Source organism: Coffea arabica, chromosome 2e (assembly GCF_036785885.1).
Source record: "Coffea arabica cultivar ET-39 chromosome 2e, Coffea Arabica ET-39 HiFi, whole genome shotgun sequence".
Taxonomy (NCBI): Eukaryota; Viridiplantae; Streptophyta; class Magnoliopsida; order Gentianales; family Rubiaceae; genus Coffea; species Coffea arabica.
In genome coordinates, this window is record NC_092313.1 from 1001366 (window position 1) to 1019375 (window position 18010).

Below are 18010 nucleotides of genomic sequence, written 5' to 3' on the forward strand. Positions count from 1 at the left end.
GGCTCTTTTGTGTCTTGGGCCCGGTTGTGTCTGGAGACTTCAACAGTGTTTGTTTTTGTTCCCTCGTACCTTTCTTGACAACCTGGGCTGGTTCTAACACTATGGTTCCGGAACCGACCTTTCCAACACATACCTAAGAAGAAAGCATATTAGGCCGTGAGTAAATGCGGCACATCTTTCCTGGTTCTTTTCAGGTCCAATGCTCCCTTCGCTCTTACGAAAGAAAGACAAAAGGGCTCACGGTATCATATTATCCGATGCCCGACTGCGTAAAACTCGTCTCGTGCCCAAGTCCATCTCGAGAAATCTCCGATCTCTTTTAGTTTCCTCTTCTTTGTCCAACTTTCCTCCAGCATTCAATTAAGCAAAGGGTACCTCAAATATGAATAGACCCCAGGGAGGGTGGGACAAACCGTCCGGTGAATCACCATTCATAACTAGAAACAACTACATGGCAATGCAACAGGACCACCCTAGGGCTCTGAAAAAATATGAGGACAGGGTGGTCCAAGCATAGGCCTTGCAACATAATAAATCGCCGTTTAACTCGAATTCAATCCTTATGCAGAGGCGCAACAGAGGACGAGAGCATCAATAGCTTTTGGATCAGAGCTACCCCCACAAGCAGTCGTCCCACCATTGCTGTTCTGATTCTTTTCTTATGCAGGTACACATGCTGATATACACAATAGAAGCCCCCTTTGTCTGTCCAAATAAGTACTACATATTGTTGAAACAAAATTAACAACGTAACCCACCGACGGACGGTGTGACTTTAAAACGTTATCACAAAACAAGTGTTAGTTACTAATTATTGCTTGTATTCTCATCTATCATGCCACTGAAACGCCATCATGTTTTCTAATGCAACAAGTTTCCTAATATATCAAGTTTGGTTTGCCTAAGTTGTATAATGTTACTAACTTATAACCAGTGTTGTTAGACTCGAATTGGACCGGTCGGTTCGATTGGCCCGACTGTGAAATTGGCCTTCTTTTTGAACTGGTTTGTAGCATAAAATTGTGGGAAAATCGTTCAAAACGTCCATTATATTTTACAAGACGACTTTTTTCGTCCCTCACTTTTAAAAGTATAATTTTACGTCTCTTACAAATTCACATTGACCAAATTTGGTCTCTACCTAGGCTTTCGACTAGTTTTTTGCCGGAATCCACCACGTGACTTGCATGTGATCATTTTTTAAGGGCAAAATTGTCAAATCTAATTTTTACATAATTTGATTTATAGTCTCTCACATTTCAAAAAATGAATTTTTTCATCCCTCACATTTTTCAAAATGAATTTTTTGTCCTTAAAATATAATCACGTGCAAGGCACGTAGTGAATTCTGACCAAAAACTAGTCGGAAACCTAAGTAGGGACCAAATTTGACCAATGCGAATTTGTAAGGGACGTAAAATTACATTTTTAAAAGTAAGGGACGAAAAAAGTTATTTTGCAAAATGTGAGGGACGTTTTGAACGATTTTCCCTAAAATTGTTTTGGTCAAAATCATAAAAAATCAGCTAAACCAATGACCCGATTCGACTAATTGATCCGGTTCTCAAACTTTTCTTTCTTCTTTTCTCCAAACATAATTTGAGTTACTTAAATTGTAACACTTTCATTTATTAATAGGAAAAATATAACAAAAAAATTAATTTCAATATTTTTTAAACTTTTAAAAAATAAAATAATTATAGCATTATGCTCATGTCAGCAGATTTTTATAAACGGTCCGATCAATCTGACTAGTTGACCCTAATAGTTTAACCGAGTCGCTATCCGATCCGAGATGAACCACATTGCTTATAACCCAAGTAGGCTGTCTATAGTTTCTGGAAAAAAAAAAAACACAAGTAGGCCAAGTACTAACTTATGAAAATCGTGTTCCTTCGGAAAAAACTTATAACCCAAGTAGGCCACACCTCCACAACAATTAATGGTCCCATTTCTGAGTTTGCTACGTAAACATGGTACTTTTTCACTTGCTTCGGCCATTACAGAAAAGTGTCAGCAACCAAATATTTTGCTTCAGAAGCCTCCCGCCCAGCCCCAGGCACGCATGATAATCAAGCACCTCCATCGTCCTCGTCCTCTTTGTGTTATGGCTTCAACTGTTCTGTTTCCAGCTGTCAGAAATTGAGATCATTGTCATCATCATCATCGGTGTTTGGTTTGTAGTATGTAGTTTTGTTGCTTTCTCAGTACTTTTATGTTTCGTTATTACTTTCCGGCAATCGTCTGTGTCTGATAGCAATGCAGTAATAAACTCACGTTTACTTCCAAGCCTAAACCATGGGATGCTATTGCTGATATCAATCCCCAATCACCCATTGTGGTTCTTGACCTCTTTCAGCAGAAATTGAGAGTAGTAAAGTTTCTCAAAAAGGAAAAAAATAAATTTTAATACGACTGCAAAAAGATACTGCTAATGTGTTTTGCATTCTTTTAGGTTTTCTGTTCTACTATGCTCGCAGAGTTTTTGGTTTTCTTTTACATGTTAGAAAAAGAAAATACAGTAAGTGATTTATACCATACCAACCAAAAGAAAAAACCGGGGGAGGAGGGAGAGGACGAGAGTAGAAGCAGCCCAATGACATTAGTGGGAGATAGCAATGCTTAAAGACAAAGTGAATTGTGGGCACCCATCCTAGTTAATCCATCTCAGGGAATTGCAACCATCAGAGGCCCCCCCCACCTTCTCGTCTGGTGTACACTGTCCGCGCCACCACGGCCTTCTGTGCTGTAAGATTTCAAAGATATGCTTTGTGGTGGTGGCCGTTGCCGTTGTACAGTGGTACTTGCCATTTTTTAGGCCCATCGACACCAAAAAGTCAATTGCAATGGTACAACTGTGGGAAAGACTATGCCCAAAACCCAAAAAGTACCTTGTTTAGATATTTCATCCTTTGAATTGCAGACAGCTTTTGTACTAAAACTGTGTGTGTGTGTGTGTTTTTATTCTCTTTCTAACGAGACAACAGTTAGATTATTGTGGTGAAGTCTCTCCTTCAATTCAATAAACAAAAAAAATTTCATGTTAATTCCTTTTTAGTCATACTTGCTACATTTTGAATAATAGTGTAATCGAATCGAATTGAATCGAATTTTGAGCAGTACACAGCTCGAACTCAACTCAAATTAAAATACTTAAACTCAAATTAATTTTATCTTACTAGAGTTCGAACTTGAGCTTGACTAGATTTTGACTTAATTGAGTTCAACTGAAATCAATCGAACCTAAGTGATATAAATTAATATTCTATATAATTTTAAACAAAAAATAGTATAGATACTTCAACATTAGTGTGTGTATGTGTGTGTACACACACATATATGATGGATGCATTAAACTCGACAAACTTTTGAGCCTCACAAATAAGCCTCGAGCTTGAGTTTGTTGATATCTTTCTGTAGCTCAATCAAGCTTGAAATTGGTTGAAAAAAACTCATGAGTAGTTTGATTGAACTCGATTCGTTCGCACCCTAATTCTGAGCAACGAACGTGAATGTTATGTAGCCTACTGTTAATTAAAAGTATTAGTACTATATTTGTCTTAAATGAATACACGGCTTCATTTCTTTCAGTTTCTCCCTTGTTACTGTTCTTCTAGAAAATAAAAATCAAAAGAAAAAGTAGTAATGCTAACTTCCTTAATATACAAGTAAAACCCATAGAGATTCATTCCGGTCAATTCATCTAAGCTGGATCCTCCATGACAAACCTGACACCATGCACCTTCCTATTATGGGGACTTTGCAGTTTGAAAATTTATGAAGTAATGTATAGCAACACTCCTTCCAACCACCGCAATGACAAGTGCAGCTGGTGCCACTTTTTCCTTCCCTCGACGAGAAAAATACCTTGCAAGAGTTTGTTAATTTGAGTGGTAACTCTTCGGAAGTAGAAAAGGTGACATTAATCCCCTTTGAAGCAGACAATTGAGGCAGCCAGTCGACTAGTTGGTGTCTGGATATTGTAGAGGAGGAGCTCTGAATCTTGCAAACCTTAATTTCTAAATCATCCAAATGTGATTTGAAACAAACAATGAAACACGGGTATGAATGATGGCATTCATCGCACATGTTTTTTAATTTTCTCCGAGTGCATTCGACACCATTTTATTTTCTTTATATACATGCAGCGTATGGCATTTCTTTTTCTATTTTCTGCTAAATGCGGTGCAAACCTCCCCTTTTTTCTTTTTTTTTTTTGTTTGGTTGTTTTGGGGGAAGAGAGAGGGAGGGAGGAGGAAGGGGGGGTGGCGCTCAGTGCATTACTGCATTACGTGCCTCTCTGCCAGGAGAAGATGTTGATATATCATGGGCTTTTTTCTTTATCTCTCTCTCTCTTTTTTGTTGGCATTTTCAGGCTTCTTAATGCACAAATTAGGTGGCCAATATTAATATCGATCCAACAAATCAGGCAGGATAAATCAGAAGTACGAACGTACCCTCTTTTCACAAAAACTTAATTTGGAAAAAACTTTTATTTCTCCTAAAAGTAGAATTCAAACATCTTAAAAGATTGTAAGGCCAATTTCAGAGGTCGTGAAACCACGAGACATCCACTCAAGAACCGACTTCTTCGTGCTCTTTTTTTTCTTTCTTTCTTTTTTCAATTTCTTTTCTTTTGGCTGGAATTAAATCTTATTGTGCAATCAACTGAATCAAGCGTTCGTGAGAAAAAAAAAAAAGGGTTCTTACTGGTATTTTATGGCATCAATCAGAGTTTGCAACTAAGTTCTATGTCGGCCACCAAACACACCAATGAGCACTCCTTGATTGGTAATATATCAGTAAATTAATCAGACTCCTAGTCTACTTTTAAAAAGTGGTCGGATTATGCTAATTCAAGGAGTTAATTAGGGAAACATTCATTCATTGCCATACGTAGTCCATCAACGAGATCACTTACATACAGATTTATAGGCTAGCACTGATACTGCATACACTCGTAAGGGTGGATGTATACCGTATACGTAAATTTGAAAATAAATTTAAATTTAAATTACATGTCATACGTTCGGACTCGCTAGTGTGTATGCTTTCAGCATGGTAAAGATTAATTTAAAAAAGAATGGAGAGAAAATCGAAAAAAAAAAACAAGGCATGCAGTTAACAAAAAAAGGTGTATGTGCTGGGGATCAAATTGCGGTAGCCTACTAAGTTTTAATCCTGCTCGTAGAAGCTGTACTTTAAATTACTCTATATCATAACAGAGTTCATAAGTCAACGGTTAAGAGAATGTGGGTGGTGTTTCGGGACAGCAACTGAATCTATGAACTGGAGAAGATCTTAGGGGATAGAACCTTGGACGATGTGTGGGTGGGTTTCTGTGCTCCAGAGAATGATTCGTTGCATAAGAAGCAGGCATTCCTACGGATACAATGCACAGTATTTGAGGCACATTGCTTTTACTTCCTTCCATGCTAGCTGGCTATATTATGTGCTTGTCTCCATTGCCTTCAATTACAGATCACTCCCCACGTTAAAATTTACCAATGAATATGTGGTTTTCCCAACACAGAAACAAAAGGATTTTGGGACTGATTCCGTTGTTGCTCTCTTGTTAGGTTATGGAGTAACTTTTAATTTTAGGCAGCAACTTCAGCAGCCCTCTGCCTGGTTCCCTTTTAAGAAGACTTTCCACCAATTACATGCCATATACATTCAGCAAATACAAAAATGCGTACGACAAAACTGATGAATCATTGTCCGCATAAAACAATTTGCTATGTCGTGCAGATTATGCATAACGTGCCAGTTGCTGCATTCTGAAAATTTAGATTCAAAAGCAAATATTGCCGGGTGGGCATCGATCTTTATGTCATAAAATATCCGTGCTTTCTTTCATGCATGAATTTTAAGTTATGCTTGGGCATAAATTTTATGGTCCATGCCTTCTTCAACCTTGTGATGGAGTGGAGGGACTGATACTCAGTTTTAGTTCACAGTAGCATGAAGAAATTGCTGTAATCTGGTTCTGTACCATCACAAACCTGCAGTTGATTTTGTTTCATTCGAGTATGGGTTTAACGTTCTAACTTGGGCACAAACCTCGCTGCGACAGATATGGCAGATATCAGGGACCAGGATGGCAGGAAAGCGTTTGCTGACACATTTGGCACAAAAATTATTCATCAGATGGCAGTGAGAACTTCATATATAATGCATTCTTCCAAGTATAGACAGTAGGGTCATTAATCGTTGTAATGATCCAATCCTCAGGTTTCCACCCAACTCGTGAAACTCGTGAACTGGATTAAAAGAAAACCGGGGTTAGTTGTTAATCACTATAATTGCCCATAGAAAATGTTTGCTGTTGATAGAGAAAAGTCGAACTAACTTGTACTGCTATTGATTCTAATACTTGAAGCGAATGCTGGCCGATCCAGCGAGCCAAATACTCTCTTCTTGTGCTGTACCATTTTAGCTTAACTTGTTTATTCCACATGCACAGGGAATCTTCACAAGCTTCGGAATCAAGAAGACAAATTTTCAGAAGCCAACTAATGTAACGTAGTCTAATGATCACATTCATGAAGTACCAGTGAAGTGAACACGTGATCTCTGGTTCAGATATATGCATGATTAGCAATGAGGCAATTATGGATACAGACAAATACACACAAGCCCCCTCACCCCTGTCAACTATTAATTGATTGATCGAAGAGTATTTACGCAATTGATTTGGTGATCTTTTTCTCAACAATAATTAGCAGCTAGCACTACGTCTCATCAATCATAGCTAAGACAAAGAAGATGAGAAAAAGAAAGTAGATTGAACCTCCTTACAATGTATGTCAACTTATCTTTTTTACAACCTCCTTTTGGTGTTGGCGGGTTGTCTGTACTTAACACTTGACAGAATAATGACTCGGTCGGTAATCAATGCAATTGGATGAGAAAGAAAAGATAACAGATGGTATTAAATCATAATAAATCAGAGAACTTTAACGAAGGAGTGTGCTCTGATGGGAACAAGGCTAACATTCACTTTTGACCTTTGTAATTCTTTGTTAACCTTCGATTAAGACGTAGTCGTCTTAATCCTTGACTACAAGCTTACCACCTAATACCTACACGAACAGTGACAAGCTTTAGGGTTTCTGTCGACAAATTCAACTTTTTCCGCCTGCACTTTTCTAGAGGTTAATATTGTAGTAGAACTTTTGGTACCATTGTCTCTACAATCCCCATTTATGCCCGGCCGCTTCCTTTTGAATATGTGCACGGTACGCCCTACCACACAATTACCCGACATTAATGTCATTGATCCTAGCTAACTATAAAAAAGTTGTCATAGGCCCTAGAAATGTTGATCAATCAGTGAAGCATACTTAAATAATTACGTGCACCCAATTTTGCAGATTAATTATGCTTCAAAAACCAACAAAAAAAAAGAAAAAAAGAAGAGGATGTACTATATGGATATGGATATGCTGCATAGGGAGAGAAGCGACACGAAGCCAAGCGCTTCTACAAATACTAGCTAGTAGCAATTTTATGGTGCAGACAATAATTAGATAACAAATATAAATACTAAACCAACAAATGTAGATACTAACGCAATAACATCCAAGTGTACAGCATATTTCTGGTCACAACTATCAAGAAGAGAGAAAATTTGTTCTGTTTTTTTTTTTATTGTTGCTATTTTATTGTCTATATTTATTGAGTTATTAGTAGTGTCTAATTAAACTGACTATGCTGCTGTCTATAATGCATGGTGTAGTTCCTGCTAGCAAGTGTAGATACCCTTGATCTGGAGTCAGCGTGGCCTTACGCTGTGGGTTAGAAATTGTTAAGAAAGTTTTGACCTCCCTGGATCGGACATACGTTGATTATAATTGGAGTTTAGTTGAGCTCTGTCGGGCCTATTTGTGATTTTTTTTCATCACGACGAAAGCGCCACGACAGGAGGCGAGTGAATTGGCTGGAAAAAGGGATGACAAATGTGACTTCGATTCTCAAGGAGAGCTTAAAATAAAACCCTAGCTAGCTAGTACTCCGTTACTTTGTGAAATCGAATTACCCTTTGTATATAGATAGAAGAACGCCAATCGGGAAAGTGATTGGGATTGGAGGTGGAATACCAGGTTTATATCTGAGAAGGCCGGGTCGAGAAAGTGTTAACATGCGATTATAACTATAAGCAGCGCATCCACTACAAATTAATAATATGCTACAGGTGCTTAGTGTACTCGTTCGGTTCCATGGTGGTTCGGTTTTTGTCGGTTTTTCAATAGGCCCAATTGGACTCTTCCTTTTTAAAATAGATTAAAGTAAGAGTAGGAGTATGACTGTAAACAAGTCGAGCATTAATTTAGTTTTATCAAGTTCGAACTTGAGCCCGAACTCGACGAGTTGTCAATTTAAAGATCGAATTCGAAAAAATAAAAAATATTTATTTTATTTTTAAAAAATATAAATAAAATAATTTTTTCTTAATAAATAATAAAATATAAGGGATATATATGTAATTTTATTATTAAAATAAAAAACATATATATATACACTCGGCTCGCGAGCTCATGAGTTTAATATTTTCGAGTTCAATTTTGATTTGGGCAGTTCGAACTCGACGCGAGTTCAATATTGATCGAATTCGAGCGGTTCGATTCGTTTACAATTCTAAGTAGGAGTAAATATAAAATAGACAAGTGTCGATTGACAAGAAAAATAATAATACACTACGGTTTTGGATATTAGCATCATCCGCGCGATGCATTCAGTACCTTGCAAAATCAAATTCTTCCGGTGCTTCCCAGTGGATTCATTGCTATATGAGTAGCAAAATATATATATACTTTTTTTTTTCCTATTGAAAGTGTTATTTTGAGATAGTTCAAAATGTTTATCATCTCATATCAAAGTCAGAGTTACTTTTGAATTTTTTTTTTCAATGTTGTGCCCACTTTTATCTATATTTTATACTAAATTTAAATTTAAAATTTGAATCTTTGAGGATAATTTCAAAAACAAATTCACGAATATGGCCATCAAATCACTATTATTAAATAATTGAAATCTCAAAATGCGACAAACAATTTGAGACGTGGGAGTATATGATTAGAACTAGTTGTTCAATTCTTTGTTAATCTCGTATTACCAGTCGAGGAAAGACCTAAAAGTTGACCGCTAGCAAACCGTGGAGGCTATAGCCCCCCAACTTGGACCCAGAAACAATGAAACCTTTTTTGAATTAGACTTTTCTTCCTTAAAATTTTGTTTGGAGAGAGGGTTCAGACTCTTCTTTTTTTTTTTTTTTTTTAATTTCCCCCTCTCCACAGTCAGATCCTTTTTTTTTTGGTTTTTTTTTTCTCCTTTCCCTTTCAACTTTCAGAAATCAATGGAGACAAAGTGAGATGCCTACGATTAAGTGCATCGAGTGTCATTATAGGTGAGAAATCAGTAATAAATCCATCCCTCCCTATTTATAGTGAAATGTTAAACATTCACTTAACTAACCATAGGGAGTCTACGATCAAATGGAGAAATTCTGACCTAACTCCTGCAGGTACCCGTCCCCATTGATTGTCCCTATGGCTGACTCCATTTATCTTCTTTTTCTTGCTTTTATTTATTTATTTTACAAGAAAATGACTTTCCTTTTCTTCTTTAATTAACAAATCATTGGCAATTAAATGGATAAGTCATTGGTTTGTTTTTTGTTGGTAAAAAACCACTCCAAATTGGCTGGCAACTGAAACTGGACTGGAGTTGAAAGTGGAAATTGGAGATTCTCCGGTCCGCTCCCAAGAATGTGATGCCGGCACATTTCGGGGAAGCATCTTAATTTCCTTTCCGGAACGGGGAAAAAATTAAATTTCCTTTCTGGCCTAATTCATAGACAAGTAACAAATATAATACTAGATATTTAAGCACCCATTTGTGGCTGAGACCATATATTCTATTCCACTATATATACCACCAACAAGATAGTTGAGAACTTGAGATTAGATGCTTTCCACGAGTACTCTTTTTTTTCTTTCTTTTTTTTTTTTTTCAATTGGGAGGTATCCTGATCTGGTCAGAATCATCTGAGCGGGCCAGACTACTTCTCTCAGCCTGTGAGAGTCCGTTCCAAAGATCACAGCACGATAGCTCCCGGGAGTCGAATCTGAAATCTAATCTTAAAGAGGAGACTACGAAACCGTCTGAGCTGCTCCGGGGGATTTCCACGCATACTTGACTCTAGCATTGGAGGCTAACCATATAAGTAAGCAATCAGTACAACAATTTGGGACGTGTTTGGTTTGCATTCCGAAATCAAATTTAGAAATGAAATCACAAACCACTATAAATGGGGGATTTGGCAAACCTCCCTTGCATGTTTCGTTTGGAAGTAGGATAAGATTCGTTGTATTAAACAGTTGCCTAATACTATAAAAGTGAAAAATGATTGAAGACCAGATATAACACTTTCACTCCCATAAATTGACTTTCGTGGTGATACACCAACGAATAGGTACGAGTCTCATCAATTTTCGTATCCATTCCTTTCCTTCATACCAATTTACGAAACAACCCCTAGGTTAATTACTCAAAATCCTGGAAAATCACTTTTTTCCCTCAAAGTTTGTTGTATTGGTCAAATAAGCTCCTAAGCTTGGTAGCTAGTTCGGTAGTTTTAGACTGTCTGAGGTGCATTATAAGCATTAAGGACAGGAATGATTGCAGTTTTGGGAAATGTTATTTATATTCCAATTTTTGTTAATCACACTCCCACTACCATTTTTATCATATATTTTTTATTTATTAAATTACATGGTAAATAAATAGTGGGGGTACAATTAACAAAACATAAAGTGCAAATAACATTTCCCGTAATAACATCTCGGAATTACAAAGACATGCTTTATATTTTCTCATTTTTTTATTTATATGCAGTAACTACTAAGGCCAATTTTCCAGAATCATAAGTGTCTACATAATTTATTCATCCATAATTTAAAAATCTAATTTATAAACACGTGATAGGTTTTTTCAGGAATTCTAAACTTTTGATTAATCTTGATGTCTTTCTTCTCCATTTTCACCCACTTTTGGACAAAAAAATAGGCTGACAAAAAAAATAACTCCTGTCTTTCCCTCCCAATCCTTTCCTTTACTTCCTCAAAAGCCAATTCCTTTCAACATAAAAAATTTTACTCTCACTCTATTTCCTTTCCCTTCCATTTCCTCAAAATAAACAGTGCCTTAACATGTTGTATTATACTTTTTTTTTTAATCCTAATAGTAGTTATTAGAACTTAAAAAAATAAAAAAAAATTATAATGGGATGTTTATAAATGATGAAAATAGAAAGTTAAATGAAATGTTTATAAATGATATACGGCCACATAACATAAGGTACAACAAGGAGTAGGATAAAAAGGAAGACAACACATCCATTGCGACTAAGGTAATCTTGGAGGGAACAGTCGGTTATGTGTTGGTTCCATTGTCTCTAAATTGGCATAATTACAATTGGATCATTTGTAGCATTCCATCTCATAATTTGGTTGTTCTTCACAAATCCAGGAGACGTACAAATCGATATGTCTTTGTGAGTTGTCTTTCAATGAATTTATACTATGACCCTCAAAGTCAATGAGCGCATTATTATTATGCGGGAAAAAGTGTTTGGATACCTACATTATCTCAAATAATATTTCGCTTGCATCATAAACACATTTCCCAACCTACCTTTTTATATTCCCAATCACCTTTTTATCTCACATACATCATATCACAAAAAGTGCTACAGTAATTATTCCAAATAATATTTCAAATAATACACTATCCAAACAAACTAGTACTTAGTTTTTTAAAATGGCAAAAAAACAAGAGAATGTTAATAAGAATTTGTGTTAAACTTTTAAAATATGACTTTTATGTATGTATTTATAAGAAATTTTGTTTATATTTATGGTGGAATTTAATGTGGTGAGAAATTTTCTTTCCTTTCATTCGATGATCCAAACAAGATGGATTAACTCAATTTCCAAACTCTCATTTCTTTTTTTCTTTTTAATTAGAGTTCTCTTATTTCCTTTTCTTCAATCCAAACAGTGCCCAAATGAAGCTTTACCATTTTAATAGCAGATCTTTTGAACAACTTTTATTTGTAATCGAAACTTAAAAGAAAACACCTCATATAATATACTAGTACTAGTGCAAGTTAATTGTCAACATACGAGTGGCGGGCAAGAACCAAACAACAAAAGTTGGAGCCTTTTTTTTTTTTTTTTCAAATTTATTCATGGAGGAGATTCTTATTACTATGATTGTATATTCAGGAGCGACTTTGACTGTCACAAGGTTTTTAAGGAAAGATTTTAAGAATCCAACCAACACAATCTCATAATAATTAGCTTAAAATGGGTACAGGGACACGAGCAGTACTTTGCATATCTACGCTCCTATAACCACTTCGACTACAACCACCACCACCACCACCGCGGCTGCCCTCCTCTTGTCTACATCTCGTTTCTCGAGCCATCCAATATATTCACGAATATCAAGGGATTTTTAAAATTTTTTTTTCCGTTTCTGTTTCGTTATATTTTAACATTACTGCCAGTAAGACCAGCATCGCAGTAACAATAATGAATTTTTCACAGTTTCAGCCCCGCCTCTCCCCTTTAATTACTCTGTGTCCCTTTCCCATTTTCCCCTTCTTTTAATTGTCACTCCACCTTGTTGCTTCCCCTCCCTTTGGAGAGAGAGGGAGAGGGAGAGAGAGAAGGGGAATCAAAATACTATAAATACTAGTACTAGATGAATAAATGCATTTTATCGGCTTCGGAAAAACTCTGATTTCATGAACTCATTTTAACGCAGATGCCTTTCTCTTCAATCCCATTTGCATAATCCAAACCCATGTGAGCGAATCTTTTTTCCTCCCTCTTTTTAGTCGCTTAAAATTTGAGTTTTTCTTTTATTCCACCGAGTTGATAAGATTTCATTCATGTACCTGTTGTGTGTTTTTATGGTATATTATAAAATGCAAATATTTAAAAAAAAAAAAAAAAAAAACTGAAGTATGTTTCATGATTGTATGTCTGCATCGCTTAAACTCTTCTCTATTCAGTTTAACGTCCTTGCAGTCGTCATCCTGATGATGGGCTCTCTATCTATTCAGCAAATTTTTATTTTTTACTTTTTGGACTAAGTGTGTCTGGGTTATGTTAACACACTAATATATTTGCTGGAAACTAGGGCTCATATTCCTATGCAAAGTATTTTGCTTTCTGTTGTTTCTGTTTTAGGAAGTTTATCATCAGTTTTCGGGGAAGACCAAGTTCAACGGTTGCGGATTGGGATCCATGTTGGATCTATTGTTTATTAGTATAAAATTTGGGTGCCGTAGGGATTGGTAGTATTATTTTGAAGTAAAAGTTGGTCGCTAAGTAGGACTATTATTTAATCTTCTCTTTTACTGATCTTGGTAGTTGTGTTACTTGTCTGTTGTTTATACCAGTCGTACATGGTGGTATATTTTATTTATGTGTTTGTGTTGGTTTGTTTTGTAGGTTGCTATGTTGGAGGGCAGTTTGCACATTGCCGTAAGGCTTAATAAGTCGGTTTCTTGAGGTGGGGTTTCATGGGTTGAAATCATGAGTAGCTTCACTAGTGACTACGAAGACGATAACGAATATCGATTCTTTGATGCTCAGGAAAGCATTGCATCAGTTTCGGATTCAGGTCTAGGTTGCTCCAGAAGTCACGATTTTGACTCTGCTTTTGAGAATTGGGAGTCCGTTAGCTTTCAGTATGATGTCTGGATGAGAAGTCCCCGAAGTGTTAGGGAGCGCCGAAGGAAATTCCTTGGGTGGATGGGTGTAAATTTAGATAGGCTACCGGGAGATGATTGTATAACACAATATGGTGATATGGATGTCTGTAGAGGGCAAATTGATAGGGTCCTGGAGAAGAGTGGGGCGGTTTTGAGAAACTCAATTTTTGAAGATGAATTTTCTTCAAGCAGATCTAGTGTGTCGAGTTGGTCCACAGATGCTTTGGACTCGCTTAGAGAATTGGGCACGAATGAGAGTTTTATGAGAGGCTGGACTTCGGACGGCAGAAGAGAGGGCAATACCAATGAACTGGCGGAGAATGTTCAGCTGAGTCAAACTCGAGTTGTGGGCTTAAACCATTTACGGACAACTGAAGGGGTTGAGAACACATATCGTGCACAATCTGTGGATCAGCACTTTGTGGCAAGAGAAATGGAGAGTAATGGGAACAATGCTGCGATTATGGACAGGTTCAAGAGTCGGTGGTTGCGCAGAATACGCTCTATGACTTGCATGACGAGTCAGCCTGGACATGCTGAGAACAGGGGAAATAATGGCTCCAACTCCACTGGAGCAGCTAAGGTCCAAAGGGTTAAGGTTCGGAGTACTAGGAAAAAATTGAAGGAGCTTTCTGCTCTGTTCAAGGGGCAAGATATCCAGGCTCATGAGGGATCAATCTTAACCATGAAATTCAGCCTTGACGGACAATATTTAGCAAGTGCAGGAGAAGATAAGATTGTTCGAGTTTGGCAAGTTGTGGAAGATGAGAGAGCTAATGAAACTGATATCCCGGATATAGATCCATCGTGTTTGTACTTCACAATTAGTCATCTCTCTGAACTTGCACCTCTAATGGTTGATAAAGAGAAAATCAGTAAATTGAAGAGTATCAGAAAGACCTCAGACTCTGCTTGTATTATCTTTCCACCAAAGGTTTTTCGAATTCTGGAGGAACCATTGCATGTGTTCCGAGGTCACACAGCGGAGGTCTTGGATCTCTCATGGTCGAAGAATAATGTGAGTTTATCATATGCCAACTACTAAGAAGAATCTCCTATGGGTTAAACTTTTGTGGATAATCCATGATTTTCTCATGAATTTCTGTTCTTGTAGTGTTTGCTTTCATCCTCTGTTGATAAAACTGTTCGCTTATGGAAAGTTGGATGCAATCAGTGCCTGAAAGTCTTTCCACATAGTGATTATGGTATGAAGCTGGCTGGTTTTTCTCCATGTCAATTTCATACATAAATATTGGTTGCTAGAGCGATATATTGGTCAATTTGGATGTGCTGTGATTGTAATCTCTGAAGTACACCTTTGTTATTTTCCATTTTGATGTGATGCAGTGACATGCGCTCAATTTAATCCTGTAAACAATGATTACTTTGTTACTGGTTCGATAGATGGCAAAGTTCGAATTTGGGAAATTAGTGTTCAAAGAGTTGTTGATTGGAGTGATGTAAAAGACATCATTACTGCAGTTTGTTATCGCCCTGATGGGCAGGTCAGTAATCCTGATGTTTTCCCCCTTTTGTTTGGGAGGAAAATGTACTGTGACAGAAATTAATGAATTTTGTCGACATTTCTTTGTTTGCCATGCAGGGAGGGATCATAGGCTCAATGACTGGCACCTGTCGCTTTTTCAATGTAGCAGGTAACTCTTTTTCTGGTTTTTGTCAATAGTTGGCATACTGTGTTCTTTTCTAGGATGGTGTTGGTTTTTGTATGCATGGGGGTGTATAATGTTAACCTCTAGGAAAGGTACTTGGTCGATAGCTGTAACCTTCTCTGCTTCAACTGCTTGTGTGGTTTTAGGCAGTTACTAAAGTTGTTGATTTCCAAAACGTTTGGCTTTAAAATGGAAAAATTTGATGATATTTTCTCTTCCTGGTGCACTGACATGAAACAGATATACCGCAATTAAATATCTATGTTCTGTGCCAGTATGAAATCTTCATAAGTCTAGGTTCAGAAGTTGTATCCATTTTCCCTTTTTAGTGTATTGTTGTTTAGCACTGAGTTAAAAGGCTTTGCAGCAATTAATCTTCAATGTGTAGCATTTGTATGCCCTAGGTTAATTGTCTGGTTAAAAACAACCCGTGGATGCATGTCTTGTATTAGGTGATCGCCTGCAGGTGGAAGCACAGACGTGTTTAGCCACTAAAAAGAAGTCTCCTTGCAAAAGGATAACCAGTTTTCAGGTATCATACATCACTAGCTGGTTTTGATGCTGTTTCTGATTGCATTTTATCTCTCTTGGATATAAAAGTACACTTCTCTTTATTTACTGTTATTTATCTGCAGTTCTTCCCGAAAGACCCGAGCAAAGTAATTGTTACTTGTGCTGACTCTCAAGTCAGAATCCTTAGCGGCAGTAATGTGATCAGGAAATACAGAGGTATTTGCTTGCATTTTTCCTGGTTTGTGTCAGATAATGTTGTTGAAATGATTATGTTCAATTCTTGTGTGAAACCTGACTTTAAAGCTTGTCATTCATTTTTTTTTTTAGATGTCACGGTTTGTAGTGTTTACTCTTGCTCTCTCTCTCTCTCTCTTTCTTTTTAGGCTCACGAAGCTCAGGAAACCAGATCTTTGCTTCTTGCACCTCAGATGGGAAACACATTATCTCTGCATCTGAGGACTGTAATGTATATATGTGGAACTCCTTTAATCTAGACGACACATCTCCATCTCAGCCAAAAAATGTAAGAGCTTTTGAGTGCTTCTCAGGTGATGCCTCGGTAGCAATTCCTTGGTTTGGGCTTAAACGAGGGGATTCAGATGATATGCAGCAATTGTCTGGAATTGATCGGAATTCAACTGACGAACTGCCTCTCTCTCCTACTTGTTTCTCTTTGGGTCACGAGTTCTTCTTAGAGTCCATACCCAGGGGATCAGCAACTTGGCCAGAGGAAAAGCTTCCTGCTGCAGGCTCTCAGGTGGTCGCTTCTCTTCTGAGTAAATCTCAATACAAGTTTCTCAAGACTGCTTTCCAGAGTTCATCCAGCTCCCATGCCTGGGGCATGGTAATTGTTACTGCAGGCTGGGATGGTCGAATCAGATCATTTCACAATTATGGATTGCCAATTCCTCTTTGACAAATGTCCACCACTGGCTTGGGGATGGCATTGTTCACAAATGATCTTTTGGCGGGACGCCTCTTTCGGGATCCCCTCATTTTGCGGCTTTGATCTGACGGAATAATGTCGATTTTGGCATCATAAAACTCGCTGACTGCATTCCAGTTATTGCAGGGTAAAAAGGATATTTGACCTGAGAATTGGTGTCCGGTGGGGCCGTTGGGATTTTTCCGGGTACATGATTGACGCTTGGTGAGGTGTTCAATTTGTACACTGTGTTCAATTTGCAGCTGAAACGAATGGGCACAGTTTTGAGGTTTTTACCGCATCTGCCCTGTTGAGAGAGATTGGTTTTAGGATTCTTCGATTTATTATTTGAGAGGAGAGGAGAGGAGTTCATATGGGTTGGGCCATTAAAAAGAAAGATGGGAGTCGTGTGTAAGGAGACGTCAATTTGCATATCCGTCTGATGGAGGATCCAGTGGGTCCTTACACAACCTCTTCCATTTGTTCTCTGGAATGTGCCATGGGCTGGCAGAGCAGGTGGTTAGAAATTGTTGGGGGAAAACTAGTGGGGAGCTTCATCTTTTCATGGGTTCGTTGGCTGGGTCTGAATAATTGAAATAGTTTTTGTCTGCCATTTCATCCCATTTGAGGGGGGGGTTTGAGGGACTAGGGGAACTTTTAGCCGGGACTTTGAGAGGCGTGGGCCATTTTCACTTGGGTCGTGCTACAGATTTTTGGGAAATGACAGTGGGATAAGGGCTCTCGATTTCTCGACTTTGATTTGCTGCTGCCCAGATATCTGTCGGAGGTCCCTGCTTTGCTCGTGGACTACTACTCTGTTCGCACTAACATGACGACATGAAGTGTGATGTCTAACATATTTGTAATTCAATTATTAGCTTCTCCCCCCTTTTTTTTTTCCTTGTACAGGCCATTTTTCTTCATCAACTTCTGTTTTGGATGTAAACGGTTGGTATCTCACAGTCGCATCCTTCCACATTATTATTATTACCAATAATACAAGAGAAAGGACCATAATAGTTTTTTTCCGGTTCATTGGATCATACTGCTACTACTGTACTCAACAACGGTAGGGTTCGCCTTGATACTGCGGCATTTCACACTGGGGGCTCG

The 18010-nt window shown here is 37.7% G+C and overlaps 1 protein-coding gene across 2 annotated transcripts; it reads left to right on the plus strand.

Annotated features, from left to right (window-relative positions):
• The first annotated feature begins 12383 nt into the window (after positions 1-12383).
• Positions 12384-17932, plus strand: LOC113729902 (uncharacterized). 2 transcript variants are annotated; one of them, XM_027254219.2, is made up of 9 exons: positions 12384-12875; positions 13527-14807; positions 14904-14994; positions 15137-15294; positions 15393-15444; positions 15912-15991; positions 16095-16188; positions 16356-16729; positions 16833-17932. In XM_027254219.2, exons 2-9 carry the CDS (start codon positions 13611-13613, stop codon positions 16992-16994), a joined length of 2208 nt encoding a protein of 735 aa, XP_027110020.2. In that variant the 5' UTR covers positions 12384-12875; positions 13527-13610; the 3' UTR covers positions 16995-17932. The 2 variants fall into 2 exon arrangements, with proteins under 2 accessions (XP_027110020.2, XP_027110021.2); XM_027254220.2 differs by having other exon boundaries at positions 12385-12875; positions 16356-17932.
• The last annotated feature ends 78 nt before the right edge of the window (positions 17933-18010 follow it).

What these genes read in the sequence shown, in the direction of transcription:
- LOC113729902 (XM_027254219.2), top strand. Translation starts at nt 13,611, where the DNA reads ATGAGTAGCTTCACTAGTGACTACGAAGACGATAACGAATATCGATTC. An exon ending in CTTTCCACATAGTGATTATG is followed by an intron (nt 14,995 to 15,136) that starts GTATGAAGCTGG and finishes GATGTGATGCAG; the next exon opens with TGACATGCGCTCAATTTAAT. An exon ending in TTCCTGCTGCAGGCTCTCAG is followed by an intron (nt 16,730 to 16,832) that starts GTGGTCGCTTCT and finishes TTGTTACTGCAG; the next exon opens with GCTGGGATGGTCGAATCAGA.